This window comes from Eptatretus burgeri, chromosome 16 (genome assembly GCF_056783735.1).
Source record: "Eptatretus burgeri isolate ZD-2024b chromosome 16, Ebu_testis_v1, whole genome shotgun sequence".
NCBI lineage: Eukaryota > Metazoa > Chordata > Myxini > Myxiniformes > Myxinidae > Eptatretus > Eptatretus burgeri.
Window position 1 is genome coordinate 547461 of NC_140976.1, and position 18438 is coordinate 565898.

The 18438-nt window shown below is 42.8% G+C and overlaps 1 protein-coding gene across 1 annotated transcript in view; it reads right to left on the reverse strand.

Moving 5' to 3' along the window:
• EXOC1 (exocyst complex component 1) overlaps window positions 1-18438 on the reverse strand; it is a gene marked incomplete at its 5' end in the record, with an annotated part of 84156 nt that overhangs the window by 39013 nt on the left and 26705 nt on the right. Inside the window, 2 exons of the mRNA XM_085860330.1 lie at window positions 3382-3489; window positions 3649-3836. Coding sequence (XP_085716456.1) covers window positions 3382-3489; window positions 3649-3836 — 296 coding nt within the window. The remainder of the gene's footprint in view (window positions 1-3381; window positions 3490-3648; window positions 3837-18438) is intronic.

The window sequence follows — 18438 nt, forward strand, 5'->3', positions numbered from 1 at the left end:
CCTTGTGATACTTGCCTTCTGCAACCACAAAGTCATTGCTCGCATGCCAAAGCACATGCATATCTTCATCACCTTGAAATTTTGTTGGATGCTCAACTGACCGACAAACTTCAAATATGCTAGCATTCAGCATTTCCATCACCTTTTTGTGGGAGTTGTTTTTGCAGAAGAGGCACTTGGCCCAGGCCATGACATTTGATTGAGATCTCGATCGTCTCCCTGGCTGGCTTCCGTCTGTCACATCAGATCCTGATGCTTCCAGAGGTGAATGAGATGGCCCACGTCTCTTCTGAATGAGATCCAGATTGTGCTTGCTAGTGCATGTCGTGTAACAATTTAAGTCCCAGAACACATCTGTAGTTTTCAGTGCCTCTAAATCTGGCAGCAAACGCTCATAGCGCTCATCTTGCCTATGATGTAGTGCAGAAATCAGTCTCGATGGAAGAGGTTTTTGCCTCTCAAAGAACCTACTCCGTATATTCGTGACAAAGAGCATGCCATTTTTCGTAGTTTCTTCTTTTCCTTCGTTTTGTTGGTGGCAGAAACAGGCAGGATACAGCAAGTGTAGCTGGCTTCATCCTCCGAGTTTCTACTGGCCATATCTCTCAGCCATCAATACCTGTGATAGAGTCGTACAACGCTGATTAATTTGAACATAGCAGAAATTACACGTTACACCAGCTAAAGAAAAGAACCAACCAATGACTACCATGTAGTCATACCTGGATAAACTGACCTCATGAACTGCTTAGCTACAGGTATTATCTGGAAAGGAAAAAAAAGATCAATCATGTTAAATATTGGACAAAATATTCGCTGTTCATGAACTAAATGTCACTTTCTGAGAAAAGGTTCCAAATACATTCACCGAAAACAAAACTAAATGAGAAACTTTTCGACTCAAAAAGGCATATGTAGGTTCAATCTGATGAACATTTCTTAAAAAGACCAGGGCTGATTGAACGCAAAACTGAAAACAGCAAATTTTGCAGTGCTCTCTTAAATTTGATACCACGTGAGAAGATTTCGTGCATCTTTCATACTGTAGTGCTCCTTAAGGCCCGGTCACACCTTGACGTTTTAGCCAGCGATGGCAACGTATTAAAATGTATGTAAAACGCTGGCTGACGTTGAACTTTTGATGTTTTTTTTTTAAGATTCGGACGTATTCATAACGAGTTGGTCGTATGCATAACATATTAGTAATGGACACAGAACGTTTCGTTGTGTTATAGATAACTTATACCAACGAATGCTGAACCTGTTGTTGGCCTACACAACCGATGCCCAACGATAGTCTAACTTCGGCATAGCGCGTTGCACGCATCGCCGACGATGTCGTGACGTAGCCTATTAAAAGGCTGATGCACAATGATTCGAATCATAACTGCCGTAGAAATGGAAGTGACAACATCGCGGTCACACCTTGGCGATCTTGCCAGCGTATGCCGACCTAAGAAAAATGTGTCTAAAACGTTGGGGGCACGTCAAATACGGTATGAGTAAGTTTGGTATACGTGAGTAGAACGCTAAAGTACGCTATCATATGTCGTAGTAAGTAGAGTACGTCAAGAAATTTTAAACATGTTCAAAATTTTACGACGTACTCGGCGTATGACACACGTTCCGCATGCGATGGGGATAAGTTGTACACACGATATGTGGATGCTTACACACGTCCACAAAGGCTACTTATAAGCTACTCATAAGTCGAAACACGTCGCGGTAATGTCTTTTTTACGCGAAACTTATTTCTAACTTATGTTTGACGTGCTTTGAACCAATTCTTTACGTAGTCCCAACACACATCGACGTATGTAGACGTATTCCAATGACGTCTTCCGGTCGACAAAAAAATAAAAAAGAATGTGTTTCTAGCTTACAACTGCCATATAAAGACGTGTTCCCAGCGGTTTTGGGAATTGGTATATAAAAATGCTGCTCATAAAAGGGGAACCCAACAGTGTTTTCGAGTTTCTTTTTGAGTCGATGTCCATGTCAGCAGTAACAGTATCAGTATCAGTATTAGTATTAGTATTCGTAGTAGTTTGTTCATGTTGGCAGTAGTAGGTGAGTGTGAGGGGGAGGGTGTGGGTTATGATGGATCGTCCTTGCGTTTAACGATTTAAATGATAAACTCAACGATTTAAATGGCTGCATCTCCACGATTGAAAGTAGACGCTTGCGCTCAACAATTGGATTTTTTTTACACTCAACGACTTTTAAACGGTACCACTCAGCTTGTTTCATTGTTTGCAATGAACGATTTAAATTGCTGTCACTCGCCTTTGTTTTTTGACGCTGGGGTTTGGAAATTTGAAGCGTTTCTTCTGAACGTGTTAAAACGCTCAAACTCGACTATTTTAAATAGACGCTGCCGATGGACAATTGGAATCATAGCCAATCTAGACATCGAAGTGTGAACATCCTCGTCATGCCGAAGAAAAGTTTGAAGAATGCTGCAAATAAGTGTCCTGGCCATGGCCGTGGACGCTGACGCAAGGACGATCCATTATACCGACGTCTTTCAGCCTATGAGTAACTTAAAAGTAACGTCTGTCGATGTGTGGCAACGATCGCATAACGTGCCAACAACACGTTAATCATAGGTTAGAAATAAGTTTCGGGTACGCTAAACATTACCTCGGCGTGTCTCAACTTATGATTAACTTACAAGTAGCATGTGTTGACGTCTGTCAACGATCGCAGACCGTGCATACAACTTGTGGCCAGCGTAGCACTTCGGAATGTGCGAGTCATACGCCGGCATACGTCGTGAAATTTCAAGCATGAAAAAATTTGAGGACAACCGAAAAGTACAACGTTTAAAGCCAACGTACAACGACGTATGGCAGTGTTTTTCAGAGTGCTCTCAATGTTATCAAAACTTACCCATAACGTATTCAACGTGTGCCAGCGTTTTAGAAAAAAAATTCAAAAATTGGCATACGTTGGCTAAAAGGTCAAGGTGTGACCGGGCCTTTAGGAAAAAACTACTAAAGAAGTGCGATTTGGTGGTCTCTCCTCTTTCCATCAGTGGCTAATATTTTATAATTGAAGTCATGGTTAGAAGGCGAGAGCTATATATGAATGACCGAACCACCCAACCCTTTTCTTAAAAACAAACAAACAAAAAAATGACATGACAACAACTGACCCCCATTACAAATATTGATTCACAGAAAGAAAAAGGTTAGACCACAACCTGGAGTGTGACACGCACTCCAGAAATGTTCCAGAAGGCTTGCCAAAACAGAAAATGCAATGAAACCTTGTATGTGGTGTGTGTTGAGCGAACACAGATTTAGAAGGCCTTTACAGGAAATAGCTCCTGGACTACACTGAGAAGTAGTCACAATGCAAGCAGGTGCTGAGCTTCACCGAATGAAGGACTTCAGTGGTGAGCACTTGCAGGTTAAAGAACTTGCACAGGAAATCTTGCTCAGCCAAGCACACTGGCTCAAGTTCTGCTAACACCTGCTCAAATACCTGCAACTCACAAACAATGAACAATTAACACGCCATCTTGTCAAGAACCAAAATGTCATCATCACGTACAGGGAATCAATCTCAAGGCCACTCGTTTCGACCGTTCGTATGAAAACTATTCCATAATCCCGTTTGACGTGCATTCACAACAGGCTCCACCTTGTCAAACGCAGATCGCTCCGTGGCATCCTGGTGAGATGCCAACACGGTGCCCACGTCGGAGAGAGGAGAGGTCGCGAGTGTGCGTGAACCGCCAGGGGTGCCTGGGAGGCCCGATAGGGTATTCACTCCGAGCTTATTCAGACTGCTCGATGAACCCGTATACCTCCCGGCCCCAACCTGCACAGCTGCACGAGTACAGAAATAAATAAAAAATACTCCGCTACGTGTCACCAGAAAGTCAAATACCAGGTCCTCAAAGTATTTAGCACATTAATAAATATGGGTTTTCTTTCACTCGTTCTCCGATATACCTCAGAATGGTACATGCTGTCATGGTCGTCATTCAATCGTCTCATGCCTTTACAGTTGCTTTCATTTATGTCACGTTTCAATGCTTTTACAATGGAACCACAGGTTGGGAAGGAAATGGCGATGAGCTTGCGAGTATGCAGCTATTTTGGACAAGTTGGGTAATTCCCTTTGCAAATGATGGAGAAATCGAAACACAAGGAGATGGAAACATCAATCCCCGAATCAATCCACCTCTGCGCACATCGATCCGCCGACACGAGAGAGATGGTTTTTTTCATCCGAAACTCCAGAAAGAGCAACAGTAAATGAGATCTTGGTCTTTCCTGGAAAGCCTGACTGGTAAAACATGATTTGATAAGATAGTCCTGGTGCTGCATCCACTCGTATGCCACACGTGTTCAGCCAAACAAAGTCTGGCTCGGGCAACAAGGTTCCGAGAACGATGAAAAACTGCAACGTGACAATGAAACAAAACCAGTCGAGCAATAAAATGGCATCACTACAGTGTAACCATCATCTCTCAACGTTGGTCATTCAATGTGGAACATTCAAACGACTCCGATCCACGAATAAACGAGCACAATACAATGGCTCAGAACACCTTACATTCGGTGGCCCTGGAAATGAGTTTGACTCCATGTCACCTGATTCACCCTCAATGTGGCATTACTCAGAAAGCTAAAAGTCCTGGCCACTTTGGAAAGGCCATTCTGAACCTTGTATTTAAACAAATGGAAAAATGTGAAAGTCTTATCAAACGTCTCATTTATGTGATCCATCAATCACATCTTGGACTTTTCAAAAATGAGTCAGAAGTGCAGTTAAAATGCACAATCATGAATAATGTTTGGATAATCTAAAGAACCACTGAAGGCCTCACAAAGCTGAGCTTCACAAGGATACACAAAGGAACATCTTACCCATCATGCCTGTGTTCAATGGAAAAAAAAAACATTCGCAAAGCCATCTGTTTATCAATTTAATTTCACCGGGGAAGTGAAATGTGGAATTTGTTCCAGGGTGCCGGCGATAGCTCACCTACTCTTCTCGAAGGACACCGTGGGATGTTTCATGTCCACCATCTGATGCTGGAAGATGGATTTCCAGTTTAACGTTCATCCGAGGGACGGCACAGAAGTTGATGTGAAACACCGGGATGACAGTTTATAGCTGGGTCGGGATTCAAACCCAGGCTGGACAGTTCAGAGGCGACTGGACATAACTCAAGGACATCATGTATGTATGTGTGTGTACATATATATATAAAAGTGTAAATAAAACCAGTACATGTTAATTTTTTTTCACTAGAAGATAACATAACATATACATACATATATATATATATATATATATATATATATATATATATATATATACATATACATATATATACATATATATACATATACATATATATACATATATATACATATATATATATATATATATATATATATATATATATATATATATATATATACATAAGCCTAGTGTTGGCTTAGTGGTTAGGGTGGCAGCTTGGGATCTGAGGGTCCTGAGTTCAAGCTCCATTGGCTGCTGAATTAACACCAGGGGGTTGACTCAGCCTGTCATCCTTCCGAGGTCGGCGAAATGAGTACCAGTGTACTGGGCCAGTGTAAGCCTGGTTAAAATAGGTGTACCAGATCCCTGTGTCGTAAGAGGCGACCAGGGTTGCGTCAGGAAGGGCATCCGGTGTAAAACGTGCAAAATCACTATGCGGATCATACGGATGATCCGCTGTGGCGACCCCTAACGGGAGCAGCCGAAAGAAGAAGAAGAAGATACATACACACACAATGCCTATAGAAAGCCTACACCCTCTTTCAAAATTTTCACCTTTTGTTGCCTTATAGCCTGGAATGGAATATTACATCAGATTTTTTTTTTTTCACCTTTATTTACACATCGTAACCCACAACTTCCAAGTGAAAAACAAATTCTACAAATTTCAGAAAATTAATTAAAAACACAAAAAAACGAGAATATATTGCTTGGATAAGTGTGATAATAGTAATTATGTAATTGTAATATAATAGTCTTATAATAGTAATTACTATTATAAGACTATTATACTCTAATATAATAATATATATAATTACTCTTATAATAGTAATTGTGAGTTAGCTCAGGTATAACCAATCACCTTCAAAATCACATACCAAGTTAATTGGCATCCAACCATGTTAAATTTTTCGTGATTCTGATTATTTCAGAATAAAATCAGCTGTTCCTGTGGGTTTTCCCTGCTGGGTCATCCATCTCACATCAAAGACTCAACCATGAGACCCAAGGAGCTTTCAAAAGACCTCCTGGATCAAGTTGTGGAAAGGCACAGATCAGGGGATGGGTATAAAAATATTCCAAAGGCCTTGAGTATCCCTTGGAGCACAGTCAAGACAATCATAAAGAAGTGGAAGGCATATGGTACCACCAAGACCCTGCCAAGATCAGGCTGTCCCTCCAAACTGGATGACCAAGCAAGAAGGAGATCAGAGAGGCCACCGATAGGGCAATGGCAACTTTGAAAGAGCTACATGCCTTGATGGCAAGGACTGGTCACTGCACGCATGTGACAACAGTATCCCTAACACTTCACAAGTCTGGCCTGTACGGTAGGGTGGCAAGAAGGAAGCCATCATTCAAAAAAGCCCACCTTGAGTTCCATTTGAGGAATGCAAAAACCCACTCTTGAGATTCTGAAGCCATGTGGCAAAAGGTTTTGTGGTCTGACAAAACCAAGATGGAACTTTTTGGCTTAAATACAAAATGTTACGTTTGGCACAAACCCAACTCAGCACGTCACCCAAAGAACACCATCCCTACTGTGAAGCACGGTGGTGGCAGCAGCACATCATGGGGGTGTTTATCAGCAGGGACTGGGGCACTTGTCAGGACAGAAGGGAAAATGCATGAAGCTAAGTACAGAAAAATCTGAGAGGAAAACCTGCTGCCCTCTGCAAGATAAATGTCATTGAGTGGTCCAGTCAGAGCCCCGACCTGAATTCAATCGAAAATCTGTGGCATGACTTAAAGATTGCTGTCCATCAACGCTCCCCACGCAACTTCACTGAGCTTGAACAGTTTTGTACAGAACAATGGGAAAATATTGTCCAATCAAGGTGTGCAAAGCTGTTAGAGACCTTTCCCAACAGACTCACAGCTGTAATTGTTGTCAAAGGTACTTCCAACAAGTATTAACACAGGGGGATGGACACTTATCCAACGAAGATATTCTAGTTTTGTGTTTTTAATTAATTTTCTGAAATTTGTATCATTATCTTTTGTATCATTATCATTTGTATCAAAACGAAGTTTTTGCAAGATATGTTAGTCAGCTTGTTTGTTTGTTTTTTTTTGTTTTTTTTGTTTGTCTGTAATCACGTATAAAAAATTCTGCAGAGCACAGTTATCATTGGAAATTTTTGTAACTTCGCATATCAGAGGCCTATAGAGGTCCCTTTCAGTGCACAAAATTTTGAAGGTCAAGGTCAAAGATCAAGGTCACTTTGTCGCAAATCAGGGGAGTCAACGAAACCCTTATTTTTTGAGTAATTTTAATCCAATCGTCTTCAAACTTCATGGGAATATAGTTCATGGTCTGGCGCTCAGCTGATTAGTTTTTTGGTGGCGATTGGCCTTGACCTTCATGGTTAGCGCCTAAGGTCAAACATATTTGACCCCAAGGTCAAATTTTCAAGTTTTAGGAACCATATCGTGTAGTACCTCAAATTGAACACCTCGATGAGTGCTTTCTAGATATGTCAAGCTTGAGACATTATGACGTCATTTGGTGACGTTATGAGGCAAACGCATATTTTTCATGGTTACTCTGTAGAACGATTCTCATCGGAATCTCTCGTAGAAAGATATTCCTCAAGGAGTCGCTCCTGGTGGATAGCAGCTCTGTTCACCTCAGTGTGACCTTAAAGAATTCACACGTGGTCACCTTTTGGCAAGATACGGGTTACCCGGCGGGTGACTTGGTTTATTTGTTTTTCACTTGGAAGTTGTGCACAACGATGTTTAAATAAAGGTGGAAAAAAGACTGATTTAATGAAATTTCATTCCAGGCTAAAAGGTAACAACAGGTGAAAATTTTGAAAGGGGGTGTACACTTTCTATGGGAACTGTATGTATGTATATTATTACATGTATATATTTTGCATATCCTCCTCGTATGCTCTTCCATACAAAGAAAGCTGCATATAGCAACCAAGAAAAGCTACACAAGGTAAGCTTTTTGCTGTTTCAAACTCAACCTGAGGTACTGTGAAGCTGCAAAATATTCGTAAGTAGCACATATGTACATGAGAATCCCAATGCTCTTTTGATGCTGGAACAGCGAAGATCCATGACCATGACAACACTGAAGTGGCGATTATTCGGTCAAAATACTGGTGAGGTGACATAGTTTGAGAATGTGTGTTTGAGAATGAAGCATGAGAACGGGGGTTTGAGTCCGGGTGTCGGAAAATAAGGGTATGAGAATGGGTGCTTGAGAATGGGGGTTCGAGTTCATCTGTCGGAAAAATAAGGGTTTGAGTACGGGTGTTAGAAAGTGAGGGTTTGGGAATGGGGTTTGAAGGAAAATGAAGGTTTAGGAATTAGGAAGACAACAATGGGGAAGGTTCTACCCGCAATCATTGATCCCATAATGGCAGCCCACAGATGCCGCACTTTCATCTCGAGCCAAACGATCGAACAACTCGATCTTTTCGCCCACTGTCCACCTTTCTCTGCCTTTGGCACAACTATCTTTGTCCCTCACTTTACATTTGGGCACCATTAAAAATGATGCAAGAGAAACAACACAAGACTCACAATGGGAGATAATTGTACACACACGGACACAAACGATGACTCATTTCAGCTCAAAAACCGCGATTGGTCGAAATGAAATCCCACGATAACGAAATCGGAACACAATAGATTACCCGCAATTGATCGAAACCCACGATATTAGGACTCATGATATTTGAGGGTTTACTGCATTATCCTTGTTCCCCAATTGGCTCGCACTCCATTGACTCATTTACCCAACCATATTTTCAGCACCTTTGTTTACCTGCACAGCTCATGACGAATGAGAAATGTAAGGTAGCTCCCAGAATAAAAAAACGGCCAAACACACAAGGTTTGAAATAAAACCAGTACATATTTATCGGCCATTACCATGACTGCAACCTGAAGCGGTATTGACAAGGAACTGACACTCGAGGTCCTCCGCATTTTAGGTGGTTGTAAGTAGACAGTAAACATATTGCACAAACAAGGCAAGAAGAGCCTCACAAATATCGTGCACAAGCCAAATTACCGGGATGGTTACCATAGCAACATAATTCAGTCAATCGCCACCACGATCTAATCAGGTTGAGATAATGTCATGAGGAATAGATATCTGCAATACGAAAGCGAAATGTTAAACGGTTTTTGAAATATCGTGTGCACAAAAATAAATGGACAGAAGGTTTGGTCACGGTCGGTCGATCAGACGGACAAAGCTCATTTGAACATCCCCGTGCCCGACCTTGTTGGAGGGGCGGGGGACAAAAACACAGCTTGAGAAATGTAAGGTAGCTCTGAACTCAGTAAGAGAGGGAATAGCAAAGATATGAGCAAACGAGGACGGCACTCGATAGGCACTCGAAGTTTATGGTTAATGCCAACAACCCCGCATTAATTTTAGTCATCCGCACACTTATTGCCAAAAAAATAATGTAATTAATTGATTTTATGTACCCAGGGATGAGATGTTGAAGTGAAAATAAATGATAAATTGCTGAATAAAAGTGTCAGTGATGGTGAATGAAAGTGACAATGAAGAAAAAACGTGTTGTTTTTACATATCTCACTGAAACAAACGTGAATTGGCGTTCGAGGGTCATCGCCTCTGTTGCCATTGGCATTATTTATTTATGTTTTGTGATGGCGACCAATAGTGATAATCAGTTTTTTTAAAAGAAGGTTTATTTCAGTGGCGGATCGGGGGGGGGGGGGGCGGGAAGGGAAGATGGGCCCTGTGATCGAGGGGGAGGGAAGGGAAGATCGTTTCATATTTATTGGGTGAATTTGATCAATTTTTACCTGCTAATTTCAAAAATGTCAAATAAATTATCCTATCACGTATAGTTTTTTCACAAAATCGATCATTGCGTTTTACCAGTGTGCCCGAGTTTGATTATTGTGTTTTACTATTTTATCCTAATGTGATATCCCCTTTCTCGAATCCCATTACTTTTTCTTTCCAGATCTGTAGATGATTGGAAACAATAATGGCTTCTAGAGGATGTGCAACCAGCCTGGACAAATTTTGTTACATTTGTGGCGAGTTTATGACTAAGAAACGTCAGAGATACATTACTTACTTTGTTAAAAAAAGTCTTACTATGCCTACTTTGGTGTGAAATTAGGAGACCAAGATAAGACATGGGCTCCTCATAAGGTCTGCTCAATTTGTGTTGAAGAACTAAGACAATGGAAAAAATGTACAAAGAAGTCTTTTCGTTTTGGGGTTCCAATGATATGGAGAGAGCCTAAAAATCACAGTGATGACTGCTACTTTTGCTCATGTAAGGTACAAGGACACAATTCAAAGAGTGTAAAAAAAAACATTGTTTATCCAACTCTCCCATTTGCATTGTGACCTGTTGCCCATGGACCAGATGTTCCAGTCCCATCACCACCAGAAAACCTTGAAGAAATACACTAAAGTTCTGAGTCAGAAAGCAGCAAAAGCAATGATGATGTAGACTTCAATAGTGGTAAAAGTGAAGAACCTCAACTCTTCAATCAGTGTGAATTAAATGATCTCGTGAGGAACTTGGGACTTGCAAAGGTGTCAACAGAGATTTTAGGCTCCAGACTGAAATCCAAGATTATTTTAGCTCCTGGTGCATCATTCTCTCGGTATCGTAACCGAGAAAAAGTGTTTGTTCCGTATTTTGCTCAAGAAAATAATTTGGTTTATTGTACAGATCCATCAGGACTAATAGAAACATTTGGCATAAGTTACAGCCCTGATGAATGGAGACTCTTTATTGACTCTTCAAAGAGAAGCCTTAAAGCAGTTCTTTTGCATAATGGTAATAAATATGCTTCCATCCCTGTTGGACACTCAGTGATCATGAAGGAGACACATGAAAATTTGGTGTTACTCTTAAACATGATTAAATACAAAGATCACAACTGGATGATTTGCGTTGACTTGAAGATAATTTGCATGTTGCTTGGACAACAGTCAGGCTACACAAAATCTCCTTGTTTCCTGTGTGAGTGGGATAGTAGAGCCAGGGACCTCCATTGGTCTCAAAAACAATGGCCAAGTCGGGATACGCTTACACCAGGGACAAAGAACATCCTTCAAGAAAGCTTGGTGAATCCGAAAAGGGTTCTTTTGCCTCCTCTACAAATAAAACTTGGCCTGATGAAGCAATTTGTGAAAGCTTTGCCACAGGATGCGGAAGGCTTCAAGTATTTGTGTAGTAAGTTTCCTGCTCTATCAGATGCTAAGGTTAAAGAGGGTGTTTTTTTGTTTTTTGTTTTTTTGTATACCTTTTCGAGGCTCGTATGAGAGCTAACACACAACTCACAGCAAGGGGGCATGAGACAAGAGGGGTGGGAGTGGAAGGGACAAAACAGTGGGGAACAGACACATTAGGTGAACTGTGGAAGGGAGAGGGATGGGGATGGGACGGGGAACATGGCGAAGAGAAGATGGACATTACAGGGACTTTCAGGAAGGAAAGCAGGGGAATTGAAGGAAGTGGGCTTGGGTGGATTATCGGAGGTAGAAAAGATCGAGGATTTGGATGGGGGAAGATAAGAGGTGGTGGTGAACAGCTGTTTTGAAAGCCTGGAAGGAAGAATGGGAAAGAATAGAGTGAGGAAGTTTATTCCAAAGGTGGGAAAAAAGAGGAATGAAAGAGTGAAGATGAGCAGTGATTTGTGATTTTGGTAGTTTTACCAGAAGGGGGTTGTTGGCGGACCTTGAGTGCCCTGTGGAAATGTGGTGGGGACAAATCGCAGAGAGAGCAGGGGGGGCAAGGCTGGAGAGGAGTCGGTATAAGACAGAAAGACCACCGACCAACCTGCGGTGATTGAGTGAGAGGCCCAAAGACTCCGCTTCATTGCGGGAGATGCCGATGATCCTAAATGCCCTGGTTTCGACAGCGTGAAGCCGAGAAAGGTGGGAGGCAGGAGCACCAGCCCAGAGGGGAGAGCAGTACTCCATCAGGCTACGGACAAAAGCTTTGTAAGTGGTCAGGAGCTCAAGAGGGCCGAGGAAGGACTTTGCACGACGGAGGATTCCCAGTCGGCGACTGGCTTTTGAGGCGAGGTTAGAAATGGGACTTTCCCAGGAAAGGTCATGGTAGATAGTGAGACCCAGAAGCTTGAAAAAAAAGACTTCTTCCAGAGGATTTGTTGGACCAGATATAAGAAAACTGGTCAAGGATGAAAATTTTAAAAACTCTCTTAGTAATCCTGAAAAAGATGCATGGATTAGTTTGAAAGATGTGATGAAGAACTTCTTGGGTAATTACAAGGATCCAAACTACAAAGACATCGTGGGAAGAAAGCAAGAAAAGTTTGACGCCTTAGGATGTAAAATGAGCCTTAAAGTTCATTTCCTACATGCCCATTTGGATTACTTTCCGGAAAATCGAGGGGATGTGAGTGAAGAACAAGGGGAAAGGTTTCATCAAGATATCAGGGAAGATGGAATGTCAGTATGATGGCCGACGACTGCTGGATGTTGCATCGTGAAAGTCCACCAAATGCTCACAAACGAAAAAGTTCCAGGTGTAGTTTTCAAGTAAGAAAGAAGAGATTTTGAGGTGCTGAACTTAAAAAATGATTGGAGCACTTGTAAAGAATCTATTGTCTTACTTTTTAATTGCATTTGTGCCATTTCTCTTTGCTAGAGTACCAAATTTATTTTTATGAGTTTCATTTTGTTTTACCAGATGGGAATTTACCAAAAATTCTTGTATATTTCATCATCAATTTGTAAGAAAAACTTATGTGATGGAGAAAAACTGTTTTGATATTTCGAATTAGCACCCCAAAAATATATAAAGAAACATAAAATTATCAAAACAATTTTTAAAGTTCCATTTTGCAGACCTGTGTAATTATACGGATCAAATCTTGTTTTATTTCAAACCTTGTGTGGTTGGCCGTTTTGATGAATCATCAAAGTACCGGCAGAAACGTAATGCTGAGCTAAGGGTTAGTTGGGGGGGGTGGGGGGGGGTGGTTTTCATGATGACTCAACGTTGACTCAACGTTGACTGTGGTACAATTGTCACAAAGTCAAGCTATCATAGTGAAAATAGATATAAAGTTCGGACGAATACTTTGTCTACAAAGAATGGGATTGGTTGATCTGATGAATGTGATCTCCATTGCACAAAGGTGAGTTAAACTGCATCCTCTACTCGGGATATTAAACCAGCTGATACGATATTGCTCTGCACATTGAGGATTATTCAGTAAATGGTGACCAATTGCAGATGCACAGGGAATAGTTGTCGTACTGTGTAAATTCTTAACAGCCCGAGTTGGTTGTCTCTGTTTCGATGACTGACTCCGTCTGATCCCCAAAGGGACGTGTTGTTCAATACGATCCTTCAATCTCAAAGGTGTGCGGCCCACGTACCTAGCGTCACACTGGCACTGAAATTCGGAAATAATCTTACTTATACGAGAGGCGGGCAGAACGTCTTTTTGGATGGACAGAAGGAACCGGCGGGTGGTGAAAAATCACTCGTGGTTGAACATCATAGTAAGAATGGGACTCTGTCTGTTTAATCTAATTGTCAAACTGTTGAGACACTTTGCCTTTCCAAGGTAGACGTAGGTATGGAGGACATTTACCAGGTCTGATTATCGAATTATTCGGTGGGTTCAGGAATTTGTGTATAATGTATATATCTATAGATCATCTGTTCAGGTGATATAGTGAGGCAGATAACAGCAATTTTTGAGAGGAATCATGCAAATGATGATACAAGCATCAAATTTGGCACATTTGTGCTCCAGGGGTTTCTAATTGAAAAAAAAAAAACTTCAAAAAAGTCAAGATCACAAATCAATGTTGGATGCTGGCTGAGATTGGTGAATGTTTCAGAAACATCATCAAAGACGTTCCAAGTCTGCCATGCAGTTTTCTTCCCTTTACCGCGGAAGGCAGACACGACGTCACATCCAGTGATCGCATGGAAGTATGGGATCCCTCACGTGCACCTTGGTTCCTTGGCCAAAGGCAATCCACATGTTCTCAAGACCTAGTTCCTGTAAGGATGGCAGTACAGATAATGCTATGACTAGTACGTCCGTGTCACTTGCCTTAATGATAATGGACTTGCAACCATCCGTCGTTGCATCCCTGGCGTGTACAAATATTCGAGTGTCAGCTTCTTCATGACAACATGGAGACACAGCATCCAGTGACTTCCTTGTGTTGCTAATGGCATCTTCTCCTTTTGTGACAATGACTGTGATTGTCGTCTGTGCTTCACACATCTTTTCCGCAAGGAAGTGAAACAGCTCAGTCTTGTTGCTGTCACCTCGAAGAAAGCTTCTCCAGTTACTTGGGGTCTTACTGGTTCCTGTCACTCTTCTTTTGATTCCTTGCCCCCTTTTCGACCTTGCCTCGGACTTCAGACTTTACTTCTTGTACACATCAAACACTACGTCCACCCTCACGTACCTGGCACCATAGGATTCCACCTTTGGGATGATGTCTTCTTTGGCATAGTCATCAAATATCTTTGAAGTGCGTGGAAGTAGGGCACTGATAAGTGCTGAGCCATCAATGATGACTGCATCTCCCCTTGGTTCTCTGTCTGGGATGTTCACTTGCGCTTCAAGAATTTCAGCCAGCTGTGACTTCAATTTTTTTTGACGTTTTTAACTTTTTTTCAAATTTTTCAAAATTTGGATTTTCAAATGGCCAATCGGGCAGATTTGATCAGAAAGCCCTGAACAGAAATGCAAATTTGATGCTTGCACCATAATTTCCACGATTTTTCTACTATCTACTACACTAATACCCATTATCAAGGAGAATAGTCTTGATGGTCTCAATTTCGGCATGGAGTTTATCTGTGGAGCAGATCTTTCTTGATCTATCAACCAGATACCAATCAATCTGATCTTGTATCTCGAGGAACTACAAAAGTCCCACCTCGACTTACAGTCGACTGTGGTTTTATAAGCGTCGGACAATTTCTCAAATAAGACGTCCAAGAAGGGAAGTACGCCTTTAAGGTGAATGGTGAACTCAAGAGATGGATGGAGAGAGGTGAACTACAACCTGAAGTGGCCTGAAGGTGAGGCCTAAGGAATAAAGCCTAAGGCCTAAACATACTGTGGTGTTGTGGAAGGTCCATGATGCCTATCCTTTCGATATTTGATGAACATTTTAACAATTGTTTCATTTGTGTTTCACACTGAACAGAAAATGCAAAGGTAGGGCATGGCAATTGTGAATATGACAGGTTTGCTGATGTGTTAGGCCTGAACTGCATGAAAATATTGTTGCGGGCCGGGGGTCGGGTGAGAAGACCACCGGGGTGGGGGGGGGGGCGAGCTATCTCGGGATCCAACCAGACTCCCCGGTGAAGCGGCAGGTCGCTAACCGACCATGAACTCCAATAACTTAACCACGTGACTTTGAGTCCTCCATCTAGTTAATCCGGTAACTTAAAAATAACCACATGATCCAATTACCGGGGGACATGCCCTCGGTACGCCTTATCCGAACCGGATCACTTTACCGGATCAGATGCAGCCGAGCGACACTGCCAAGGATGTATCGGCTAAAAGGAACGGATCGTTGGGAATAAAGTCCCGACTCGGTTAGGATACAGACCATGCTGGATCAATAAAAGAAAAGACAAAAACGAGCTGGGAACATTTCCACAAAAGGATTGATGAACAGGCAGGTGAGGAAAGGTATGTGGCACAGTGAATGTTGTATATTGTTGTCTGTAGCAGGAATAGGAAGGAATGTGTGAGGTGCGGCAATATACAAGCAACTTACAAAAGCAGACACAGAGCAGAGTTATCCCAATATAATTCTTGTACACTCTTAACTGAAACGAGGACAAGCACCAAAACACACATACACACACAAAACCCGATGAAGAGGAGTCGATGAAGAGAAAAAGGAGAGGAGATGAGGCTAATGGTCTCTCAATACCTTGCACGATTGCCCGATCGCACCACCAATACGTTTTGGGGGGATGCTCTGTTGGGCGATACCTCCCTGACAGCTGGCGCGCCGTTTCTTGCTTCACAGCACTTCATGCAGCTTGCGTCAGTCCAGAGAATGAGACGCAACTGTAGGGCGTGCAGGGAGGGACTTGGGTGGAGTCAAAAGCCAATGGGTGGAGAGAAAGGCAGAGTCCAAAGCAAGTGGGTGGAGAAGGGCAGAGAAGTGGTGAAGAAGGCGGAGTCAGCAACGAGTTGGTGCAGAAAGGCGGAGTCAGAAGGCGAATGGTTGAAGATGAATTCCAGGCCAGGAGGAACGACGACACACAAACGACACTTGAACGACTCAGGGACGACGACGACTTCTACTCTTCTGGAAATCGGGCGCTCTGGTTGGGCCCCGGCCAGCACACGGGCTGGCCGCCATGACCGGAAGCGGGTCCACTTCACTTCCGGCCAGATGGTTCCAAGCTGTGGAATCGTCTCGCTCAGAGCATCACGACATGATTCGCCTTGCACCGAACCCCGTGATAAGAATTGCTTTTCACCGAACCCCGTGCCGTATCCCGGAGCCCCGCGGCCTGCGCTGGTCAATGTGCCTGCTCCATGGTGCGCCACGCGGCCCGAGCGATCCGGTCACACAGCATGTCTCTGCCTGGTAGCAACTGCATCGAGACGGAGATGCGGGAGGATGTCTGCCGTCCGCGGGAGACATTTGTTTCCGTCGTGGTGAGCGAAGACCAATGGTAACATGTTATTGTAACCCGACCCGACCCGACCAAAGATGTGTGTTACTCGTGCCCCATTCTGTACGATGATAAAGTATCACGGGCTGCGTCCAACTCCACCTTAGTACACGTAGCCAGCGCGCGGGTCTGCCTGCCATCGAGCATCGTGTTCGCGGTTATTGGAGTCGGTGGGATGCACTCTGCCAGCCCTGATCTGTGTCAGGGAATTGAGGGAAAGGATTGGATACAATCATTGTATGTAGGGTTAAGTTGAAGAAGAAGATAGATATAATTATTAAATGTGGATTTTGAAATGGCACGGCCGCGTGCACTTTGCAGGTTGTCAGCATTTAGGATGCCTTTTCTCCCATTTCCTCGGTTCGTGTTCCGTGCAGCGTGGGCGGCGTGGTGGGTGAGCCTTCTGTCCAGTGGGTGGAAATTACTGCTGCATGTGCATTTGGCAGGCTGTGATTTCTGCAGCCCGGCGTAATGTCTGCTTGGCCTTCACTGAGGACCCATCTCACAGCGAAGGGCGCACATGGCTGGGATTTACCTCATGAATAAGAGTGGAAAAAAGAATAGGAATGAGTGCAGAGATTTAATCAGACCGAGCTATGAAGTTTACCTAACGCAATGTCCCGTTGTCCCGCTAGACAAAAGGAAAAGGACTATCTGAACGTGCATTAATGGAATAACTGTCTAGGGACCGCTGTATGATGGTTGCTATTGCTTTGGTGGGATGCGATTCCCAGAATCGCAACAACATAAATGGTGGATGTTGGAGTCAGCCATCCTATGCCGTAATGACTTCGGAAACGTAATGACGTAGTGTGGCAGATGGACAGCTAGAAAACTGCCGCTACGTTAAAATATACATCATGCTATATATCATTTTTGGTGCCATCTCTCAAAGGTGAAGAATCGCTTTAAAAATTTTTTTATCCAGATCAGAATTCGGATCTTCACCAAAGTCTAATCGATTCGGCGTTGTCGCACACCCAAATTCTCCACCAAGTTTCATCCAAATCCGTCCATAACTTTTTGAGATATTATGCTATTAATTGTTTTTGGCCCGATCACTCAATGTCACTTTAATAATTCCAGTATCCGGATCCGGATCCGGATCTTCACCAAAATCGAATCAATTTGGCCTCGTCACATACCCAACCTGTCAACCAAATTTCATCTGAATCCATCCATAACCTTTTGAGATATCCTGCTCACAGACAGACAAAGAGACAGACAGATGGACAGACAGGAGGTGAAAACACAACATCCATCCACCTTTGGTGGTGGAAGTAATTAACCCTGCCTTTTCCCAACAAGCTGCTTCGAGAACCTTCACCATACACATTCTCAATCCCAATGTAATCTCTATTATAAAAGGAGCCATGTCTGTCTGTCTGTCTGTCTGTCCGTTCGTCATGTTATAACTTGAAAACGGGTTAACGGATTGCAATGAATATAACGACGGTGGATCCAGGGAACTCAGGGGAAGGTTTGTGATGCA